Source organism: Nilaparvata lugens, chromosome 13 (assembly GCF_014356525.2).
Source record: "Nilaparvata lugens isolate BPH chromosome 13, ASM1435652v1, whole genome shotgun sequence".
NCBI classification, from domain to species: domain Eukaryota; kingdom Metazoa; phylum Arthropoda; class Insecta; order Hemiptera; family Delphacidae; genus Nilaparvata; species Nilaparvata lugens.
Window position 1 is genome coordinate 3810348 of NC_052516.1, and position 25715 is coordinate 3836062.

General features: G+C 39.2%; 1 protein-coding gene across 3 annotated transcripts in view; it reads right to left on the bottom strand.

Moving 5' to 3' along the window:
* Nucleotides 1-25715, bottom strand: part of LOC120353973 — a 258109-nt gene that overhangs the window by 209016 nt on the left and 23378 nt on the right. For 2 of the 3 annotated variants that reach the window (XM_039439596.1, XM_039439597.1), the window contains exon 1: nt 8608-8808. The exons of the other annotated variant lie outside the window; for it this stretch is intronic. In XM_039439596.1, the coding sequence (XP_039295530.1) occupies nt 8608-8627 (20 nt within the window). In that variant the 5' untranslated portion in view covers nt 8628-8808. Of the gene's footprint in view, nt 1-8607; nt 8809-25715 lie in introns of those variants that run through there. 3 annotated transcript variants of the gene reach the window in all.

Sequence of the window (25715 nt, forward strand, 5' to 3'; positions counted from 1 at the left end):
CCTGCCTCCCATCACCCTAGGGCACAGCGGACCGTTGTCTGCCGTCCCTGTCCTCCCATTTCCCCAGGGCACAGCGGACCGTTGTCTGCCGTCCCTGACCTCCCATCACCCTAGGGCACAGCGGACCGTTGTCTGCCGTCCCTGTCCTCCCATTTCCCCAGGGCACAGCGGACCGTTGTCTGCCGTCCCTGACCTCCCATCTCCCTAGGGCACAGCGGACCGTTGTCTGCCGTCCCTGACCTCCATCACCCTAGGGCACAGCGGACCGTTGTCTGCCGTCCCTATCCTCCCATTTCCTCAGGGCACAGCGGACCGTTGTCTGCCGTCCCTGTCCTCCCATCTCCCTAGGGCACAGCGGACCGTTGTCTGCCGTCCCTGACCTCCATCACCCTAGGGCACAGCGGACCGTTGTCTGCCGTCCCTGACCTCCCATCTCCCTAGGGCACAGCGGACCGTTGTCTGCCGTCCCTGTCCTCCCATTTCCCCAGGGCACAGCGGACCGTTGTCTGCCGTCCCTGACCTCCCATCACCCTAGGGCACAGCGGACCGTTGTCTGCCGTCCCTGTCCTCCCATTCCCCAGGGCACAGCGGACGTTGTCTGCCGTCCCTGACCTCCCATCTCCCTAGGGCACAGCGGACCGTTTTCTGCCGTCCCTGTCCTCCCATCCACCTAGGGCACAGCGGACCGTTGTCTGCCGTCCCTATCCTCCCATTTCCTCAGGGCACAGCGGACCGTTGTCTGCCGTCCCTGTCCTCCATTTCTCCAGGGCACAGCGGACCGTTGTCTGCCGTCCCTGACCTCCCATTCCCCAGGGCACAGCGGACCGTTGTCTGCCGTCCCTGTCCTCCATCTCCCTAGGGCACAGCGGACCGTTGTCTGCCGTCCCTGTCCTCCCATTTCCCCAGGGCACAGCGGACCGTTGTCTGCCGTCCCTATTCTTCCTTCTCCCCAGGGCACAGCGGACCGTTGTCTGCCGTCCTATTCTTCCTTCTCCCCAGGGCACAGCGGACCGTTGTCTGCCGTCCCTATTCTTCCTTCTCCCCGGGCACAGCGGACCGTTGTCTGCCGTCCCTATTCTTCCTTCTCCCCAGGGCACAGCGGACCGTTGTCTGCCGTCCCTATTCTTCCTTCTCCCCGGGGCACAGCGGACCGTTGTCTGCCGTCCCTATTCTTCCTTCTCCCCAGGGCACAGCAGACCGTTGTCTGCCGTCCCTATCCTTTCTGTCCTTCCTTTTCCTACTCCACTGGAGCAGAACCGAGGCCGTAAGGCCGATACAAAATTACACCAAAGTGGTGTCATCAGAGAAGAGAGCGACCTTCACGCCGTCAGAAGCACCAGGAGGTGCTGTTCACGCCAGCTGAGGGACAAAGAAGAAGGAAGAGGAACTTCGACTTGCCTCCTTTCCCCGCCCACATTACGACTGAGCGAAGTCATCCAGGAGCAACACCTGGGTATCAATCACCCACCTCTGAAGCTACTCAGGGTGTACGTGATAGATTGGCGCCCAACGTGGGGCACGAGGCAACGAAGTAGGAATCATGAGTGAACAGGGAGAGTCTGATTCAGATGCTCAACACCAGGAGCTGACAGAGGATCAGTCGGTCGAGGACATAAACCCCGAGGTGATAGCCGACCCCAGAGTTTCCTGGATCTATAAATTGAAAAAGGAAGAAGCATTCAATCTTCTACAAGATTGGGGCATAGTGTCATCTGGAACACTTGCTGAGTTGAGAAGGTTGTTAGTAGAACAACATAAGAAGATGGCTGTACGTTTTCCCAGCCCAAGACCTGGAATAGTGAGCAGAAGCAGTGAGGAATCCGGACACTCAGCAACAGGTACTCATGCTGAAGTTGGAACCAACATTCACACAAACCCCCTCATGGACCCAGGGGCGGTATGTGACAAGGTAAGAAGCTGGAGACTGTCATTCGACGGCCAATCAGATGCTCCCAGCTTCTTGGAAAGGCTAGACGAGCTACAACAAGCCTATGGGCTCACTGGCAACCAGCTACTAGTCGCGCTGCCTGAATTACTGGCTGGTAAAGCTACTCTATGGATGCGTAATCGTCGTGACCAGTGGAAATCATGGGACAATTTTGTGACAGATTTCAGATCACGCTACTACCCACTTACCTATGAGGAGGACCTCGAGAATCTAATTCAGGCAAGGAAGCAAAGGGAAGGTGAATCGTTTGACGAATTTCTCGAAGATGTACTGACACTCATGAGGCGTCGAGGAGGTTTTACAGACGAGAATAAATTACAGAGAGTGTATAAGAATCTCCTCCCACGGTACAAATTGTATATTCGGCAATCAGATGTTCATAGTATCAACGAATTGGAAAAATTCGCGAGGGAGTATGAACAAATAAAAGCAGAGGAGAAACAGAATAGACAGAATTCGAGAGTTCACATGATTGAGGACACGAAAAAGATTACAAGGCTCAAGGTTGAGACAGTTATAACCCCTACTAGTAACAGACCATCTCTTAGTGAGTCTGAACCCATGTGTGGGCAATACAAGAGACCGGGGCACTGGAGATCAAACTGTCCCGAAATCCTGCCATGTAAAAGGTGCGGAAAGAGAGCACTGGAATGTACCTGTGATGAGCAAAAGGAGAATAAGATTCCAAACAAGACAGCAGTGATGCGAACGGCACAAAGGATTCCTGTGATTGAAGAGTCATCAAGGGACAACAGACTATTCATCACCGTGACAATCGGCGGTAAAAAGTGTCGGGCATTACTAGATACTGGCGCTGAAGCTAATTATATAAGTAACGAGGTCTATGAAGTCCTCCGGAAAATAGGGATGATACGGAAAGAGCCAGTACGTCACCAAGCAATATTAGCTGATGGACGGTCTACCCTCTTGAATGGGAAGGTGACGACTAACATAACTATAGAACAAATCACAGTTCCACTAGCGGCATCTATAATGGAAGGACTTGGACAAGAGTTGCTATTAGGCATGGAATTTATGCGTGAAAACAGGGTGAATATTCACACATTCACGAGAGAGGTGGAGTGGGATCCTCCTCAACTGAATCCTTCAAGTCCGCTTATTATGTCGCGATCTCTCTTATTGGGGACTAAGACAACTGCAGTCCCAACAATATCAGCTATAGATTCCGATTCTCAGGACAACAAGAGTCGCAACAGAAGGATGTTCAAGCAGGTTGGCTTGAATGGAGTCAAACTTGATGCCTTGATTGATAGCAAGACGGAGATGTCATATATTCCAAGGCAAGAATCCTGGAGCAACATTGTGATGGATCACAGGGATGAGATGACTGAGTCTGAACGGCAGGCCACAATTCATACCCCAGCCACCAATACAAGTGGTAGCTCCGAGAGTGATGTGGAAAAGTTAATACCACCCCCCATTGATATGGATGTAGAAGAGCCATCACAGTCTTTGACCATCAAGGAAGTAGTCCCACCGTCCCAGGAACCCACACCAGGCCCCTCTCGAAATAAGGATCCGGTGATGTGTCACCGCAACACAACACCAGGAAAGCGCAGACGTGCAGGTCGACCACGTATGAAAGTCCGGTTACCAGATGGACAGTGTAAGTATGTACCTGTGGATCAGGTGTAGATGATGCTCATAGTGAGCAGCTTACACCTCTAAAGGTGATGCCTGAGAGGTGTACACCTCTTAAGGTGATGCCTAGATGGCTCACGCCTTTAAAGGTGGTGCCATAGAGGGCTCCCCGCCCCCCCCCAAGTAGGAGTGGGGTGTCACAAAGTAAAATTGTGACGGAAAATATTGTTAAATAATTAATAATATTGAAGAAAGACGCTCGGCTATCAGCAATGCTAGCCGACCGCGGAGATAAGGGAGGTACCGATGGCGCACCATCTTCCGCGCATCAAGATGATTTCCACCGCCTCTGGCGGCGGCTCAACTCCATCCCCTCCACTTTGGGGGAGTATTTAAAGGCCGGACGAGCCCCAGACCACAGCATTCCGCTCACAACCTTCCTGCTCCTGGTACAGCGGCCCGTTGGCTGCCGTACGTCCCCGACCTCCTGCCCTGGTACAGCGGCCCGTTGGCTGCCGTACGTCCCTAACCTTCCATCCCCCTAGGGCACAGCGGACCGTTGTCTGCCGTCCCTGTCCTCCCATCTACCTAGGGCACAGCGGACCGTTGTCTGCCGTCCCTGTCCTCCCATCCACCTAGGGCACAGCGGACCGTTGTCTGCCGTCCCTGTCCTCCCATTTCCCCAGGGCACAGCGGACCGTTGTCTGCCGTCCCTGACCTCCCATCACCCTAGGGCACAGCGGACCGTTGTCTGCCGTCCCTGACCTCCCATCTCCCTAGGGCACAGCGGACCGTTGTCTGCCGTCCCTGTCCTCCCATTTCCCCAGGGCACAGCGGACCGTTGTCTGCCGTCCCTGACCTCCCATCACCCTAGGGCACAGCGGACCGTTGTCTGCCGTCCCTGTCCTCCCATTTCCCCAGGGCACAGCGGACCGTTGTCTGCCGTCCCTGACCTCCCATCTCCCTAGGGCACAGCGGACCGTTGTCTGCCGTCCCTGACCTCCCATCACCCTAGGGCACAGCGGACCGTTGTCTGCCGTCCCTATCCTCCCATTTCCTCAGGGCACAGCGGACCGTTGTCTGCCGTCCCTGTCCTCCCATTTCTCCAGGGCACAGCGGACCGTTGTCTGCCGTCCCTGACCTCCCATTCCCCAGGGCACAGCGACCGTTGTCTGCCGTCCCTGTCCTCCCATCTCCCTAGGGCACAGCGGACCGTTGTCTGCCGTCCCTGTCCTCCCATTTCCCCAGGGCACAGCGGACCGTTGTCTGCCGTCCTATTCTTCCTTCTCCCCAGGGCACAGCGGACCGTTGTCTGCCGTCCCTATTCTTTCCATCCCCTCAGGGCACAGCGGACCGTTGTCTGCCGTCCCTATTCTTCCTTCTCCCCGGGGCACAGCGGACCGTTGTCTGCCGTCCCTATTCTTCCTTCTCCCCAGGGCACAGCGGACCGTTGTCTGCCGTCCCTATTCTTCCTTCTCCCCGGGGCACAGCGGACCGTTGTCTGCCGTCCCTATTCTTCCTTCTCCCCAGGGCACAGCGGACCGTTGTCTGCCGTCCCTATCCTTTCTGTCCTTCCTTTTCCTACTCCACTGGAGCAGAACCGAGGCCGTAAGGCCGATACAAAATTACACCAAAGTGGTGTCATCAGAGAAGAGAGCGACCTTCACGCCGTCAGAAGCACCAGGAGGTGCTGTTCACGCCAGCTGAGGGACAAAGAAGAAGGAAGAGGAACTTCGACTTGCCTCCTTTCCCCGCCCACATTACGACTGAGCGAAGTCATCCAGGAGCAACACCTGGGTATCAATCACCCACCTCTGAAGCTACTCAGGGTGTACGTGATAATAGAGAAAATATTGTATAAGAATACATCCCATATTTTGTAGAATTTAATGAGATTAAATATTTTGTCAATTAGTTAAATTTCTAAATTGTTCATAAACGATGTGGCAACATCGCAAAGCGTGAAAGAGATAGCGCATTCTACTTTGTTGAATGATAGACAAGGATAGCAACACCATTGCAAATCACACACTGTCATTATAACGTGGACCTCATTATACCTGCTCAACTTCCAGCTCAATATATTTTCGACATTTTTGATATTTTCTCTACAACCTGATTTTTTACAAGATTTTAGCATAAATTGAGAAATATAACTGCAGAGATCCCCCAGACGGCGATATGCCATGGGGAATTAGCCGACATTTTGTCTGTACCTGTTTATTTAATGTAATGAATATTTATTATTGTTAATATTTATATTGTTTATTATTGTTAATAATTACTATCTAATGTTTTTTACGCATGCAATTGTTCAATAAAGGCCTTTATTTATTTATTTTATTTTATAACTGCAGAGGTGTCATTTTGTCAAACGATTTCGATCTCTATAAGGCTTGACGTAAATTGTAACGCTTCGGTACGTCTGCTAAATGAGTTAATATCATATAATCATATTATGATATTCACAAATGCTCGCTCCGGTTTATTATTCAAGATTTCATTAGGTATAGTTTTTCAATCAGATCCTCGCGGAGCACGGGTTATATATATATATATATATATATATTATACTAGCAGATAACCCGTGCTCCGCGAGGATCTGATTGAAAAACTATATATATATATATATATATAAAAGCGAAATGGCACTCACTGACTGACTGACTGACTCACTCACTCACTCACTCACTCACTCACTCACTCACTCACTCACTCATTCGCATAACTAAAAATCTACCGGACCACAAAAACTTTCAAATTTGGTAGGTATGTTCAGTTGGCCCTTTAGAGGCGCACTAAGAAATCTTTTAGCAATATTTTAACTCTAAGGGTTGTTTTTAAGGGTTTAAAGTTCGTCTTTTAGCATGTATATTCTTCTTCTCTCAATCTCTTAATTATAATTGAAATTTCCATATCATATGTTACTAGTTACTATCTTCGAAACAGTTGTTAACTGGCAACTAAATTAATAATTTTGTCAGGTTGGCATTAAGTTGAGTTGACTTTGTTAGGTTGGCACCATGTTGGAGATTTAAATGCATTTATCGCGGAAAAATTGATTGGGCACTGCTACTTCAATCCTGGGAATATTATATTTCTAGCCGTCAGGCTCGCTTCGCTCGCCATATCCGTTTAGCCAGGCGTTTAGTCTGGACCTCCGACTGGATTGTCCTAACATATGATAAAAATGCTCAAATGGAAAATGCAGGCGAGCGAAGCGAGCCTGCTGATCTCATTCTCGTACGATCCAGTCGGGGGTCCAGGGGGCGGAGCCCCCTGGCTAGACGGATATGGCGAGCGAAGCGAGCCTGACGGCTAGTAACTAATATAATTGGCTTATGCAAGTACGGGATACGAAATTTACGAATGACGCATCTTCAGTTCTTCACGTCTGAACTACTGAATTGATTAACTTGAAAAAATTTCAGTAGGTCAAGTTTTTCATCAGATCCTCACGGAGCACAGGTAAGCTGCTAGAATATGATAAAAAACAGAATAATTGGTTTATAAACGTACTGGACAGGAAATTCACGAATGACGCATCATCACGTCTCAACTACTGTACTGATCAACTTGAAAAGATTTCAGTAGGTCAAGGTTATAACCTAAAGAGACACACTGGGGTGTTTCACACCCCAGGGATTTTTTTCCTGTTCTGCAGTTGACAATATCAAACAGATGGGAATTTATTCCCAGTCTGAATTCGGTTTGTAGTATTGTCAACTACTCTCCACCACTTCCAGTCAGTAATAGCATTCTACAAGGTCACCAGCTCATCTTGTTCTTCGTTTGAGGTGTCTAACACCCCAGAGTGTCTATTACCTAGGACATTTATCAAACACTTTTATTACAAAGTTTTACTTGTATTGTCACTATGAATGTGGTATGGGATGATGGATCGGATTGGAATAAATGCTATGATTCTCTACAACTTGAAATTCAAAACAATAAAATGAAGAGACGTGAGTTTTTGATGAAGTTGTCATTGGCAATGATCAAGCCATTTGTTCAAACCGGATTAGGATCTCCCACACTTAGGCGGAACATATGTACTTCTAAAATTAGTATAAATATTGATAAGCAGTGCTTTAATTTTGATTTCTGTATGCACTTGGAACAAGTATGATTAAGAAATGATGAAGTATGGTCCAAGTACTTGTTTTGTTTCATATTTTTCAAAGAAAAATGCAAAATTAAATTGGGGTGTTCAACACCCCAGTGTGTCTACTGTGTTAGCATAAAGTAAGTGTGTCTCTGTAGGGTTAATGAGATCCTTGCAGAGCACGGGTTACATGCTTGTATATAATAAAGAAAAAAGAGTTGATTTCTAAACGTACTGGATAGGAAATTACGAATGACACATCATCACGTCTCAACTACTGTACTGATCAACTTGAAAAGATTCCAGTAGGTCAAGGTTTTAATAAGATCCTTGCGAAGCACGGGTTACCTACAAGTATATAATAAATACAAAAAGAATTGGTTTATAAACGTACTGGACAGGAAACTCACGAATGACGCATCATCACGTCTTAACTACTGAACTGATTAACTTGAAAATATTTCAGTAGGGCAAATTTCCAGTTTGTCAAGTTTTTAATAAGATCCTTGCGGGGCACGGGTTACCTATTAGTTCATAAATATGTATTTGTATCATGTAATCAATTACTGTATATGGAAAAATAGGCTGCATCACTTCTATATCAATCATCTTTTGAAATAGTAATAAATGGAAAAGTAAGAACCAACCTCAAAAAATAATTCATAATCATCCATAGTAAAATTAACAATGGAAGAGTACATCCCCTTTAATAGAGGTCGTTGACCCAGTCTACAAGGTCAGCTTTAATTTCGTGCAGTCAGCTGTAACCTGTTTTCAAGGTTTGAGGTTATGTTGACCCAATTTCCAAATTTATACAACTTTTAACCAAAAAAACCATCTCAAACTTCAATCACATATCAAAACCTCATCATCATACGTATCTCATCGATCTATGATCATAGAAAACAATCGTAGATATAGAATAATAAAGTTATAACATAGAATGACTCACCAGGTTCCCAAAATCAGCATGAAAATTGTCAATTTTTGAGAGAGAAGTTTTTGTATTGAAATCACATTTCGCCCGATTCTAACTACTGATTATGGTTGATTGTTGATTATAGAACGATAATCAGATATTTTTATGGAAGGAAACATAATTTAAAAGCGAATACAACCATAATTTCGAGGCACGTTACAACCGTTCACTATAAACTCGCGAGGTCGACCGAAATACTGAGTCATTCAACCCTTCGATGACTGACAGTTACGTTTTGGAGTGGGGAGGGCGATACGAACTGAACTGTAAGAACGGTATAGATTAGTTCTGAACTATTTTTGATTATTTCTGAACTATTTCTAATTATATCTGAACTCCCTTCAAAATACTAGTTTATAGTGAGTAGGTTTTTGATTTTGTATTCAAATTTTTTAAATAAGTGCAATATTTCTAAAGTTTTTAATTTATTGTGATACATTCTGTAATTTATTCAGAGAATAAAATCAACCTTCAAAATTCAAAATTTTAAATCATCATTCTTGGACCGAAAATCAAGTGACGAAGCAGTGTGTGATTACATAACCTTATCTTTTGGACAACATCAACATTTTATCAAAATTTTTGGAGAGAAATAGTACAGGCTCAGCCTAGTTTTTCCTCCAATGTCATAATTGTATTATGATTATAGTATTTTATACAATAAATGAATAAATAAATAAATAAATCTACAGTATAATAAAGGAAATAATTGACTTATACACGTACAGGATAGATACTATAGTGCGTTCCACGTTATAATGGCAGTGTTTGATCAGCAGTGGTATTGCTATCCTTGTCTATCATTCAACAAAGCGGATAGCGCTATCCTTTACTAGCTCGGCAACGTTGCCAGATGGTTTTCCAAACATGTAGAAATATAAATTGATTCAGAATATTCAATCACACTTATAAAAGAGATAGCGCTATCTCTTTCTCGCTTTGCTCTGTTGCCAGATCGTCTTTTAACAATGTAGAATTGATAATTAACAAAATATTTTATTTTAGTTATGAAAATTCATTACGAAATCACACTTATAAAAGAGATAGCGCTATCTCTTTCTCGCTTTGCTCTGTTGCCAGATCGTCTTTTAACAATGTAGAATTGATAATTAACAAAATATTTTATTTTAGTTATGAAAATCATTACGAAATCACACTTATAGAAGAGATAGCGCTATCTCTTTCTCGCTTGCTCTGTTGCCAGATCGTCTTTTAACAATGTAGAATTGATAATTAACAAAATATTTTATCTTAGTTATGAAAATTCATTACGAAATCACACTTATAGAAGAGATAGCGCTATCTCTTCTCGCTTTGCTCTGTTGCCAGATCGTCTTTTAACAATGTAGAATTGATAATTAACAAAATATTTTATTTTAGTTATGAAAATTCATTACGAAATCACACTTATAGAAGAGATAGCGCTATCTCTTTCTCGCTTTGCTCTGTTGCCAGATCGTCTTTTAACAATGTAGAATTGATAATTAACAAAATATTTTATCTTAGTTATGAAAATTCATTACGAAATCACACTTATAGAAGAGATAGCGCTATCTCTTTCTCGCTTTGCTCTGTTGCCAGATCGTCTTTTAACAATGTAGAATTGATAATTAACAAAATATTTTATCTTAGTTATGAAAATTCATTACGAAATCACACTTATAAAAGAGATAGCGCTATCTCTTTCTCGCTTTGCTCTGTTGCCAGATCGTCTTAACAATGTAGAATTGAATATTAATTAACAAAATATTTTATCTTATTTATGAAAATTCATTACGAAATCACACTTATAAAAGAGATAGCGCTATCTCTTTCTCGCTCAGCTCTGTTGCCAGATCGTCTTTTAACAATGTAGAATTGATAATTAATTAACAAAATATTTTATCTTAGTTATGAAGATTCATTACGAAATCACTGAAAAATATTATTTCTTCTATAAAATATAATTTATTATTTTAAACAAGAATGAACAGTTTTCTTATTATTTTTTTTCATTTCTCCGGGAAGAATAGAATCATTATCAACTCTGCCTCCTCATGCTCATTGATGCGAGAAACTCGAATCTGCAAACGGATTAGAGAAAGTATTTCCCATTGTGGAGATATGATCTCTTAAATACCTTTCACATCACCCAGTTTATTGAAAAACGCAAATTGATCAGTACATTATTTTTTCCATTTTTCCGGGAAAAAAAGAATCATTATCAACTCTGCCTTTTTATGCTCATTGATGCGAGAAACCCGAAACTGCAAACGGATTAGAAAAATCACATCAATAAAGCTGTATCAGCTACAATAAATAGAAGGCATTGAGAAGACAGAGGATCAGCAACGTTTTTTCCTATCTTTCTCCACTGCCATTATGACCTTGTGGACCTCATTAAGTTCATAAGAAAGGAAAGAATTGACTGGGAAATTAATGAATGACGCATCATCACGTCTGAACTACTCAACTGATTAACTTGAAATTCAGCATGAAGATTCATGATTTACTGAGGATGGTTATAGGTCTATTTTGAGTTCTTCAAGCTTCCATTTCGCCAATTTTCCGCCACTCGATGAGCAAAGGTTATCGGCTAGTTAATATTATAAAACTGATGAGGAAAAGATAACATTTTATTTTTTAATACAGATTTATTTTTTCCACAGAAGATTATGTTGGCTGAACTAATAATATATTGATCTAATATATTAATTATATTGATATTGATGTAGACTATTCCTCTAGAAGTTACTTCTTTTTTGAAAATATAATTAATTTTGAAATAACAATATACTCAGATTAGCTGAGTCTGTCAAAGTTGGGCACTTGCCCTGTGAGGAGCCTTCTTCACATATTTTATATATATACCGATATTTTTTTTTTTTTTTTGAAAGAAGAATAGAATAAATCAATTTTTTTGCGTCAGTACTTATACAGAGTCATATGTATGGGAACGCCTCAATAAGTTGGAGACTATTGTAGATATAATACTGTAACTTTCAGGATAAGTTATTGGTCAAATACTCCACCTTTTGACGTACAACTGAATTTCAACCCCTCATAAGGGGTTTTTTCATAACCCCATTTAGGTGTTGTAGCTCGAATATTTAAAATGTAAACACCCCTTGTATGGTGAATCATTTAAAAGGCTTTCTTAAATCAAGAAAGATAACATCAATTAAAATGATCTATGATACTTGTATCCAAGATGGCGGCTGATTGAAGTTTTAGGTTTTAAGAAATAGTTGATGAAGATCAATCAGCCGCCATTTTGGATGAAAGTATCATAGAACTTTTTACTTTCCTTGCCCTATTACCATAGGTAAGGAAAGTATTGCTTTCCGAAAAAATTAAGGTACCCCAATTTGTAAATTTCTATACGTTTCGAGGTCCCCTGAGTCCAAAAAGTTGTTTTTGGGTATTGATCTGTATGTGTGTGTGTGTGTATGAGTGTATGTGCGTCTGTGTACACGATATCTCATCTCCCAGTTAACGGAATGACTTGAAATTTGGAACTTAAGGTCCTTCACCTATAAGGATCCGACACGAACAATTACGATCAAATGCAATTCAAGATGGCAGCTAAAATGGCGAGAATGATGTCAAAAACAGGGTTTTTCGCGATTTTCTCGGAAATGGCTCCAACGATTTTGACCAAATTCATACGTAAAATAGTCATTGTTAAGCTCCATCAAACTGCCATAAGTCCCATATCTGTAAAAATTTCAGGAGCTCCGCCCCATCTATGCAAAGTTTGATTTTAGATTCCCTATTATCAGGCTTCAGATACAATTTAAACAAAAAATTCCAAACGGAAAAGATTGAGCATGAATATCTCTACAATTAATGTTCAGTAACATTTTCACCTAAAATTTAAAATGAGCTCGAAATTCGAGAAAATGTTATTATTTCAATTGCAAACTGTTGGCAACTGTTGATTCTATTGAATTATTCACTATGGAGAGATAGCAGACCTCGTGTGTCTCCAGCGTTATAGACCTGTCACCAGCTGGCTTAGATCTTTGAATAGTAGACACAATGGGTGTTTACATTCAAAATACTTGAGTTACAAGCCCTCGTTTTCTTTAAAAACTTAAACTTCAATCAGCCACTATTCTGGATACAAGTATCATAGAACATTTTCATCGATGCCATCTTTCTTGTTTTGAAAAGGCCTTAAAAATGATGTACTACATAATTTTTTTATTTTTTTTTTATTTATTTATTTATTCCTTGAAAAAGCATTACAATAATTCACAATTTAGAAATATAACAACAAAATGAATCAATAGGAAATACAAATAAACATAAGGAACTACTTCCCCAAAAGAGCAAGCTCGAGCTTGGGGAAGGAGCAGCCGTACTTTGACTACTTACTTATTATTAATTAACATTACAGTATATACATTAACAACTAAAATCAAATCCTTTCAATAAACAAGATAAATCAGTGATGCTATAATAGATCAATATATTTACATACAATATGTGTTAGATGCAACAAAATTTGTAAATTATAATAAATTATAATAATGACCTGATATTGCCTAGCCCAGTGTATAACATGATATAAGATGTGGTACAAAATGAAATCTATTCAATTGGAATAATTACGATTTTGGGTGTTTAATTGGATAATGGGTGTTTACATTCAAAATATTCGAGTTACAACCCCTAAGTCACCCCGTTATGAGGGGTTGAAATTCAGTTGTACGTCAAAAGGTGACCAATAACTGATAAATAAATTTGTATAAATAAATAATGAATTTGACCAATAACTTGATATTTACTGAAAGTTACAGTATTATTATGTATATATCTATAACAGTCTCTAATTTATTGAAAGGTTCCCATACATTATTATGACTCACTCTGTATATTACTAACTACTGTATTGATACGAGTGATATTACTGTGTCTGTAGTTGTAGTTCTCAACTAGACACTGATAAATATTTGAGATACAAACTTGGGAAAGATTTGAGTAAAATAGCAAACAGTATGTTGAGGGTGGTTTGGGTGGGGAATGAAATCACTTTGCTAACCAGATCTGACTAGATTAATAGCTAAGACGGCCTTGTTTGCCAAAAAAGACGCAAAAGGCCTTCTCACTAATAAAAAAACACCGTCAAAGTTAGAAGATGACGGATGACCTATCAACCATATCCGCCTCTTCGTTTTTCTCTCTTCTTTTCATTCTTCTTCTTCTTCTTCTTCTTCTTATTCTTCTTCTTTTTCTTGTTCTTCTCCTTCTTCTTGTTCTTCTTCTTGTTCTTCTTCATCTTTTTATTCTTCTCCTCATTTCATCCTTCTTCCTTTTCCCTTTCTCATTCTCTCTCATCACTTCTTTCTCTTCTTTTCCTACTTCTCCCTTACCCACTTATTTCAAATTCCATTGCCTCCTCTCTTTCCTCAACTACCTCATCCACCCTATTTTTCAAATTATCCTCATCTTCCCACACCGTTCTTCTCCTTTCTACTCTCTCCCTTTCGCTGTCAAATCTTCTTTTTCTTCTTCATCTTTTTCTTCTTCTTCTACTTGTATTTCTTTCCAGCTCTCTCTCAGTTCTCTCCCACATTATTGTTTCTCCTGGTTTTCCATCTGGAATGAAATCTGTCAATTTTCTCTCAACAAATCTTTATCACAATCTTTCCCCCTTTGACATTCCTCTCCTATATTCTTCTGCTGTGCCTCCTCATTTTTTCCACCGATACTTTCCTTTTTGAAAATCTAGAATCTCCTTCTTTTTCTCATCCATTTATTTCTCCCACTCTCCTATTCAGTTTCCAAATATTTTCTCCTCAGACAGCTTCCATGTATTCAACTTTCTCCATGTATTTATTGTGCTCTCTCTCTCTCTCTCTCTCTCTCTCTCTCTCTCTCTCTCTCTCTCTCTCTCTCTCTCTAATAATCCTTCTTCTGGCTCATGATACATTCTATGATAAGTATTAGTTTGCACAGTCATATTTCATAATAAATAATAATACATATTTATACAGTGATTTCGGCCAAGCACGTTAAACTTTCGGCCCTGCCTGTAGTATGACAGTTATTTCGGTATTAACTATCCTCTATAGAAGGCAGTGGCAAGGTAGAGAATCGGCTACGCTGTTTTCCTATCTTTCTCCACTGTCATTGTAACCTCACCATAGAATAGAATTGCTCTACTCTCAAATTTCGTATAATATTTTGAAGTTTCCATAAGATACGTTTTTTATATTTTCAATTCCAAGATTTCGAGTCCAAATTGACAAAAATAATACATTTTATAACCTGTTTCAGTAGCAGAGACAATAAAAGTAATGAAACTTGCAAGGATTGAAGCAACTGTTTGAAAAGAATGGGACCAAATAAGTTTGGTTATTCAGCTCACACGCGTCTCAGCTTGATAATAAATGGACCAATAGCAGAGTGTTTCTTGTGATACGAATCGTCCAATCACAAGCACACCTGACGATTGTCTTTTCAAGACTCCTTTCTCTCTCTCTCACACACACAAACTCTCTCACACATTCTCTCTTTCTCTCAAACTCTCTCTGACTATCTCTACTCTATCTTACGGTTAAGTGCTGAAGGGGAGGATATCCTCGATACGTCTCTGAGAGTGGACTTCTCAAGGTCCAAACTTCACTGTTTCATGTGAAAACATTACAGTAGTATCTTAACTTTCGCATATTTCATCATTTTTCTGGCTCAATATTATTGTAGAAATCTTTAGTTTAATATGATTCACCATGTTATTCTACTGCCACTGGTATTTATTTTTAACGCTTGAACGTAAATTAAATTTTGTTTTGTTTAACACATGAATAAAGGAATCTGAATCTGAATCTCTCTCTTTTTCCGCCACACAAATACTACAGTACAAGCTCTCTCTGTCTCTCTGTCTCTTGCATTATTTCATTGTAATTCAAACTCTCTCAATTTAAACTCTTCTTTCCACACTCAATATTAATTCCCAATTCTCTTCATCCCTTTCTCTATCTCTCTTTCTCCCATTCGCTATCTTTTTCTCACTCTTTCTCTCACTTGCTTCTTCCCGAACACAAACACTACCGAGCAAACTCTCTCTCTCCATATCTTTTGCATTATTGCCTGAATCAAACTATCCCAATTTGATCTCTCCTTCTCACACTCTTAATATTCCTCATTCTATTTCTCTCTTTTCTATCTATCTCTCACTTACCTTTTCTCTCTTTATATCTTCCTCTCTCTCTTTCTTGGTAGAGAGTTACTGGGAAGGATATTTTCAATATTCTTTCCAAAGAATGGACATTGATATGTCCAAAGCTCCGCCAATTTATGTAGATGCATAACAATATTATCTATAGCTATTACCAATTGCTTTTTTCATATCATATGCAGTTCAAAAATCATTTTCTTAGTCTATATCATGTAAATTCATCTATATTTTTGCTGTATTGTAGGCTATTGTATATAAATGTATAAGCCAGCTTATATTGTAATCTACATAAATGAAGTACTCAATCAATCAATCTCTGGTAATTCACTCTAAATGGTAATTATTTCTAACACTTGAACTTAAGTTGAATTTTTGTTAATATCTTGAATAAAGGAGTCTAAATCTGGATTTCTCTCACTCACACTCTCTCTCTCTCTCTTGTACTCACTCATTCTCTGACTGTCTCTCCCTCACCATAACTCTCTCTTCTCATATCTCTTTCTTTCTCCTCTCTCTCACTCAACTCCACTTTATCACTCTCTCTTTCTTTCTTTCTTTCTCCTCCTCTATTCCTCTCTAATAAAGGAAAATAATAAAAAAATGAAGGCAAATCAACCAATCTACATCTCACTCTGTCTCTTTCTCTATCCCTCTCCAGTATTTATCTAACCGCTTCTTTCTCTCACATACAGTCCCTCGACTTTCTCTAACACTACCTATCTCTCACACTTTATCATTCTCGCTCTCTTTCTCTCTCTCACTTATTTACATATTTCACATATTTATATCAATTAAAACTTTTACAATATTTCCATTAATAAATAGATTCTTAGTTTAATTAATTAAATTAACGTTTTGGTAGAGAGTTAGTGGGGAGGATATTTTTAATATTCTTCCCAAAGAATGGACATTGATATGTCCAAAGCTCCGCCAATTTATGTAGATGCATAACAATATGATTATTATCTATAGTTATTATATTACAAATTGCTTTTTCATATCATATACAGTTCAATAATTATTTTCTTAGTCTATATTATGTAAATTCATCTATAATTTTGATGTACTGTAAGCTATTGTATATAAGTGTATAAGCCAGTATATATTGTAATCTACATAAATAAAGTACTCAATCAATCAATCAATCACTCACTCACCCCACTTTCACTCTCTATTCTCTTCCTCTATTCTCATATCTCTTTCTTTCATTCTCTCTCTCCGACTCCCTCACACGATCTCTTTCCCTCCCACCCCTTCCTCTCACACACTCTCTTTCACTTTCTCTCTTCCTAGATTGAGCTGACACCGACAGTAGTGGTGGTGAATCTTGCAGCCGAATCGAATTTATCAGTTGGCCCTCTGCTCTGAATGGCCGTCTCTCAATCCCGTTTCAATTCGCTTTGTGCTCCAAAGAAGCTATACAGCTTCAAAGCTATAGCTGCTTCAAAGCTATATAACTCTTAAGCTATTCCCGAAGAAAAAGCTTTCGGCCAGCTTTAGACGGACATTTATAGAGGGTGTTCATGTCTAGACTCTAGACGCTCCTCAATCTCTATTTTTTAAACGGTTGCGTCCTTTAGGAGATATTGTAATGGAAATTATAGTGAGGTTCACGTTATAATTGCAGTGGAGAAAGATAGAAGATCTGCGTTGCCGATTCTTTGTCTTGATCTATGGAGGATACCGCTATTACTGATTAGAACTGATAATTCTGGTTCGAAATAATCAATTACATTGTATTCGTCAGTGAAATATATTCTTCAAAAATATTATTGAATATAGTATTTTACATAACAAGGATGGGAAGGGACCTCTTGCAGGCGAGAATGATGTTTCTATAGTGAGGTCCACGCTATAATGACAGTATTTGATCAACTTTGGTTTTGCTATCCTTGTCTATCATTCGACAAAGCTGGTTGTACTATCCTTTTCTAGGTCCACAACGATGTCAATTATGTTTTTGACGGTGTAGAAATATAATCAATTAATGCAGAGAATCGGCATCGCTATTCTTCTATCTTTATCCACTGCCATTATAACGTGGACCACACTATAGTCGAGGCGTTAGCCGAGACTAGAATAATTTTATTCGAGCACTGCAAAAGATATTCACGTCCAAGTAAGGTACATTTTTTTGTCAAATTAATCTAAAGAAGAAGAATAATTGAAAATAATAATTGAAGAATAAAATAGAAAACATTACCTGCTTGTGCTGACGTTACTACACACATTCTATGAATATAATTATTATTTAACGAAAATCCTAAGTAAATGCTGTAAATCACCCCGAAGACTTCTGCTACTGCAGATATTGACAACAGGGTTAACAGCTAGATGGAAATTCGATGAGAACTACTATCCAAAAATTATTTGTCAGCCCGGGAATCGAACCCGGTACCTCCCAATTGCCAGTCAGGAATGCTCACCCTTACACCAAACTGACAATCTCTGGATAGCAGCTCTCATTTCATAAGGTGTGTACAGACTGTCGCTCTGCCCCGCAACCGAACGTCACTCCAGCAGAGCGATTGATGATCGACCGGCGAGCAACAGTGGTTCGACCGGGGAACGCGAGAAGATCTAACATCTTCCGTAACGTTCATGATGGGTGCGTGGGCGGAGCGACTGTGGTTCGATGGTGGTACGAGGGCGGTACGAGGGAGGAGCGTGCTCGGTGCGGGTTGGAAGCGCGAATATGTGTACGCAGCTATACGAAACCATAGCGACCAACCAGTTTACAGATGGAATTAAATGGATAATGCATTTATTCAAATGCTAATTAATATATAATTATTATTCAACGGAAATCCCAAGTAAATGCTGTAAATCACCCCGAAGACTTCTGTTACGGCAGATATTGACAACAGGTAGATGGAAAGGTAGATATACAACAGGTAGATATTGACAACAGCTAGATGGAAATTCGATGAGAACTACTATCCAAAAATTATTTGTCAGCCCGGGAATCGGGAATCAGGAACTGACCTCCTGACTGGCAATTGGGAGGTACCGGGTTCGATTCCCGGGCTGACAAATAATTTTTGGATAGAAGTTCTCATCGAATTTCCATCTAGCTGTTAACCCTGTTGTCAATATCTGCAGTAGCAGAAGTCTTCGGGGTGATTTACAGCATTTACTTAGGATTTTCGTTAAATAATAATTATATATTAATTAGCATTTGAATAAATGCATTGTCCATTTAATTCCATCTGTAAACATTCTAAGAAGATAGCCTAGTTTACAAATTCCGAATCAGAAATTTTGTGGAAGTTTACAAAACTTGATAAAGGTGGTTGTTTTGTAGCAGTTTTGCTGTTCCTATTTCGGAACTAGGAAACATACACGACTGTAAAGGAAATATAATATGGTTCCATTACAGTGGATTATGCAGTAATAAGAATCATGTGTTCATTGTTCTGCAAACAGAACCTGTTTACCGGTACAAACATGTTTACCGGATTGATTTCATACATGGAAAACAGTTGAGATTGATTGACTATGAAAAAATAGTATATTTCGCACCTAGAGCAGAAAATGAGATTTTTCCGGCTCGAAATCGGTTTTCAAGTCCGAGGCCGTAGGCCGAAGACTAAAAAAGATTGAGAGCTGGAAAAACATTTTAGCCTGTGGTGCAAACGATATTTTTCGCCACACTACAGGTATTGCTGACAAAATAAATAAAGAATACTTGCTATCATACCTATCTCTTGATTTTAGTGGTAGGAGATTTGCAGTCAGGATCTCAGATTCCTTTAAGATTCCACTTGGAATATCACGGGCGTCGTCATCTTCAAGCATTTTTGAAAATTTGGAATGCGCTAATCAACAATAAATAATTGAATAAAACTGGTTACGAAGCGAATGCTGAATTAGTTTGATTCGAAACTCGAACTGAAATCATGGCGACTTCAGCTGATGAAGAAAGTGGACACTCGCCCGATCTAGCGGATGACTTATTAACTACGGACTTCCATGAGCGGCTGGAAAGAGACCACTTTCTGGCCTAGACCGGAAAAGAAAACTTTTACTGAAGTCAGACGAGAGTCGTCTGCAAACAAGGTCTTTCAGATCTACGTAGGGACTGGAAAACAGCTGCTTTCTGTGCAGTGTGGCGAAAATACATTCACATTATTAGAATTTGTATTTTGTTAATCAATTCAATTTCCACATTGTTGAAAAAATATCTGGCAACTTGGAAGAGCTAAAAAAAGATAGCGCTATCTGCTTTGTGTAATGATAGACAAGGATAGCAGCACCAATGTTAATCAAATACTGCCATTATAACGTGGACCTCACCATAGTAGCCTGGTCAGCATTCCTTATGAATAACACCCATAAGCTTCCCATTCAACAAATGAAGACAAATTAACGTGAATCTGACTATAGTGAGGTCGAATGTTATAATGGCAGTGGAGAAAGATAGGAGAACAACGTTGCCGATCCTCTGTCTTGTCAATGCCTTCTACAGACGGTAGCTAATACAGGTTTATTGATGTAATATTAACTGTTCATTCTCGTTTCAATCAAGCAAGAAGTTATATTTCTCAATAATTTCATGATGGATCTTCATAATTGAGATTAAAAATTTTGTTAATTATTTATCAATTCTATATTGTTGAAAGACGATCTGGCAACAGAGCAAATCGAGGAAGAGATAGCGCTATCCGCGTTGTAGAATGATAGACAAGGATAACAATATCATTGCTAATCAAATACTGCCATTATAACGTGGACCTCACTATATAGCCCTTTCATGTCGGTTCTCAGATTATTTGTAGAAAAACATTGAATGAAGATCCGCTCAATAAGTAAGTGAATGAGAGAATCAGTGAATTAGTGAATTAGTGAATGAGTGAATCAGTGAATGAGTGAATCAGTGAATGAGTGAATGAGTGAATGAGCGAATCAGAGAATCAGCGAATGAGTGAATGAGTGAATCAGAGAATCAGCGAATGAGTGAATGAGTGAATCTTTATATGTGTAGTTGAGAATTTGATATTGTGGTAATTATTCATATTAAATGAACAAGATTGAGAAATTGTCAAAAAAACCACAGATTTATTGATACCGTACCTAGAAACACCACTGTTCATTCAAGACCACTGCTCTGATTGTCAAATCAGAGATTGACAATGGTGTAATAACTGAAACTGGTCTTTCTAAATATCAATAAATCTGTGGTTTTCCGACAATTTCTTAGTCTTTTTCATTGAAAATGACTGCATCAGGAAATGAGTGAATCAGTGAATGAGTGAATCAGTGAATCAGTGAATGAGTTAATCAGTGGATGAGTGAATCAGCAAATCACTGAATGAGTGAGTCAGTGAATCAGTGAATCATCAAATCAGGGAATCAGTGTATGAGTGAATCAGCGGATCAGTGAATGAGAAAATCAGTGAATCAGTGAATGAGTGAATCAGTGAATGAGTGAATCTTTTTTTGTGTAGTTGAGAAGTTGATATTGTGGTAATTATTCATATTATTATTGAATGAAAAAGACTAAGATATTGTCAAAAAACCAAAGATTTATTTATACCTAGAAAGACCACTGTTTTTTCAAGACCACTGCACTGATTGTCAAATCAGAAATTGACAATGGTGTTATAACTGAAACTGGTCTTTCTAAATATCAATAAATCTGTGGTTTTCCGACAATTTCTTAGTCTTTTTCATTAAAAATGACTGCATCAGGAAATGAGTGAATCAGTGAATGAGTGAATCAGTGAATCAGTGAATGAGTTAATCAGTGGATGAGTGAATCAGCAAATCACTGAATGAGTGAGTCAGTGAATCAGTGAATCATCAAATCAGGGAATCAGTGTATGAGTGAATCAGCGGATCAGTGAATGAGAAAATCAGTGAATCAGTGAATGAGTGAATCTTTTTTTGTGTAGTTGAGGAGTTGATATTGTGGTAATTATTCATATTGAATGAACAAGAAAAAGAAATTGTCAAAAAACACAGATTTATTGATACCTAGAAAGACCACTGTTCTTTCAAGACCACTGCTCTGATTGTCAAATCAGAGATTGACAATGGTGTAATAACTGAAACTGGTCTTTCTAAATATCAATAAATCTGTGGTTTTCCGACAATTTCTTAGTCTTTTTAATTAAAAATGACTGAATCAGGAAATAAGTGAATCAGTGAATCAGTGGATCAGTGGATAAGGGAATCAGTGTATGAGTGAATCAGCGGATCAGCAAATGAGTGAATCAGTTAATGAGAGAATCGGTGAATCAGTGAATCAGTGAATGAGAGAATCAGTGAATCAGTGAATCAGTGAATCAGTGAATCATTGAATCAGGGAATCATTGTATGGGTGAATCAGCGAATCAGCAAATGAGTGAATCAGTGAATGATCACTTTCAGTGAACCTCTGCATTCCCAAGATAGTATTCAGTAGTACAGTGACGACATCCACTTGAAACGGTCAGCTATCCTCACAAATAACATCAAAGCGTCCCATTCAACAGTTGATCACAGTCTAAAGTGAAGATTCCCTCACTACAGGATCCCAGATTTGATATGAGGTCAGTGGAGAAGATACAGCCTGAGCGAATTGGGTTGCACCTCTCCAAAATCGATAATCTATTTCCTCCCAATCTCGAATTATTGGACCAGGGTACAAATTCCTCATTCCTGATCCTGTAGTAGTGTTTCATAGTGACATTCAAACTGTTATAGTGAGGTCCACGTTATAATGGCAGCGTTTGATTAGCAATGGTATTGCTATCCTTGTCTATCATCCAACAAAGCGGATAGCGCTATCTCTCTCAATGCATGGTAGCTGATACAGGTTTCTTGATGTAATATTAACTGTTCATTCTCGTTTGAAATAATCAATTATAAGCATGAAATTATATTAAGGAAGAAATGATTATTGAGCAAGAAACTATATTTTTCGCCACACTGCACAGAAAGCAGCTGTTTTCCAGTCCCTACGTAGATCTGAAAGACCTTGTTTGCAGACGACGTCAGAAAAGGGTTTCTTTTCCGGTCTTGGCCAGAAAGCTGTCTCTTTCCAGTTGCTCATGGAAGTAGTTAATAAGTCATCCGCTAGATCGGGCGAGTGTCCACTTTCATCATCAGCTGAGGTCGCCATGATTTCAGTTCCAGTTTCGAATCAAACTAATTCGCTTTGCAACCAGTTTTATTCAATTATTTATTGTTGATTAGTGCATTCCGAATTTTCAAAAATGCTTGAAGATGACTGTGGTATTCCAAGTGAAATTTTAAAAGAATCTGAAATCCTGACTGCAAATCTTCTACCACTAAAATCAAGAGATAGGTACGATAGCTTAACGAGTATTCTTTATTTTGTATTCTTTATTTATTTTGTCAGCAATACCTGTAGTGTGGCGAAAAACATCGTTTGCACCACGGGCAAAAATGTTTTTCCAGCTCTCAATCTTTTCTAGTCCTCGGCCTACGGCCTCGGACTTGAAAACCGATTTTGAGCTGGAAAAATCTCATTTTCTGCTCTAGGTGCGAAATATACTATTTCAATAATTTTATAATGGATTTTCATAATAAAGATGGAATATCTTGTTGATTAATTATGAATTCTACATTGTAAAAAGAGCAGAGCGAGAAAGAGATAACGCTATCCGCTTTGTCGAATGATAGACACGGATAGCAACACCAATGTTAATCAAAAACTGTCATTATAACGTGGACCTTACCATAGGATTATGATACAGAGCTGTTACAAAGATGATACTAAGACTTTTTGTGTAGTTGAGAAGTTGATATTGTGGTAATTATTCATATTGAATGAAAAAGACTAAGAAATTGTCAAAAAACCACTGATTTATTGATAATTGGAAATACCGGTTTCGGTTATTACACCATTGTCAATCTCTGATAAACTGATGATAAACTATGATACTAAGATGTTATCAGGATGATAAACAAGGATAACAATACCAATTTCAATCAAATACTTCCATCATAACGCGTAAATACTGAATAGTAATCCTATTCAGTTCTAAATATTTGAATTGTACTTCTTATTTTATCGGTCAGATGACGTCACTACACTCAACCAATCGAACCCCAATAGCATTCCACCTTCTCAGCAGAAAATTCGCTGACTTCAGCTAAAATGAAATACAGTAGTCGAGCGCGAGATGAAGAGGGTGCTACAGCAAGATTCTCTTCGTTCTGTCAGCATTGGATGAAGGTAAGGCATTGATCTCATCCATAAGGGCTGTTGACTATACTGGAGTAGCCTACCATGCTACATATTGGTTCAGTTTAATCTGTCAGCATCAAATGAATAATGGAGCGTTGATGTTATCCATACAGAATACTGTCTACAAAAAGGCTGATTTCTGTGTGGTAGATTCGTCATTAAATTAGAAACTTGACAAACTGGAAACTTGACCTAGTGAGATCTTAAAGGATTTAAAATAGGCCTATAATGATCCTCCATAAAGGATCTATAAAAAATCTATATGCAAAATTACAAATTAATGAGTTGTGTAGTTGAGACGTGATGTTGCGTCATTCGTGAATTCCCTATCCCCTACGTGTATAAGCCAGTTCTTTCCTTTATTATAGTGTAGATTAAGATCTAATATCGGGGCATCGAGCTTCGCTAGTTATTTATTTCGCTGTGGCTACAGTTACGGTAACCGTAACTCCATTCGCGTTCCGGTAACATTTGCGCAGGCGCGGCTACCGCTATTTACATGTGCATTGTGGTGTTGATGGTTTTTGGTGACATGGTTATGATAACCTATAGTTTCAATGAAGTTAGTTAGAAATAAGTTAGTTAATAATGAAGTTAGTTAGTTACTTAGAAATCATAACCATGTGACCAAAAACCACAAGCACCACAATGCACATGTAAATAGCGGTAGCCGCGCATGCTCAAATGTTTACCGGAACTCGATACGAGCTACGGTTACCGTAACTGTAGCCACAGCGTATTTATTTATTGATCAACAGAACACTATATTCTTAAAAATGATTGGGGAAGGACTAACAGGCACAGTCCATAACTGTTTACTCCCCGAATTTTTATATGTACACTATAGTCCAAAAAGTAGGCTATGTTCCATACACTTGAATTCAGGTCCAATTTTCAGTCCAAACATTCGAAAACAGAAAAGTTCTAGCTTGGATTGTTTACAAACCAAATTATTTATAACAAAATAACACTCACTAATCATTAAAACTGTAAAATAGTTATTAACTTTGAAAATTAAGATATACTCTAATTTAGAATGATATACCATGTCATGTCAACAAATCAGATTATTTTGATCAAGTCGAATAAAATTTCTAGATCAATAGTTCTCGTGAAATAAGCGGATTGATTGCAAATAGTTGAACAGCTGAACATAATTCTGTCTCTCTCCCACTCAGGCACGCACGAATCTTCTGTTATCGACAGACAACGCAATTATCATCTGTTTTCCCAAGGATGAATAATTATTATCCTTGTCATGTCCTTCAGCGAGTTTTCTCAGGGATGAGACCTAGTTCAATCGAATTTCTATATCATAGTCCTACTATGTTCCAAATTTCGTGAAAATCGTTAGAGCCGTTTTCGAGATCCGTTGGACATATATAACCAGATATAAATATAGCCAGATAAATATATGAATATATACACAGAAATTGCTCGTTAAAATAATAGAATAAGATTGATCAGTGTTGGCTGTTTTATTTTTGTTTAATAATAATATTATATGACATTGTATCCTATACTATTAAACGAGCAGCTTCTGTTTATATATGTTTATATGTTTAGATGTATAGATGTTTAGATGTTCAGATATTTAGATGTTTAGATGTTTGTATTTCACCGGATCTCGAAAACGGCTCTAACGATTCTCACGAAATTCAGAACATAGTAGGTTTATAATATTAAGAATCGAATGCACTGGGTCTCATCCCTGGGAAA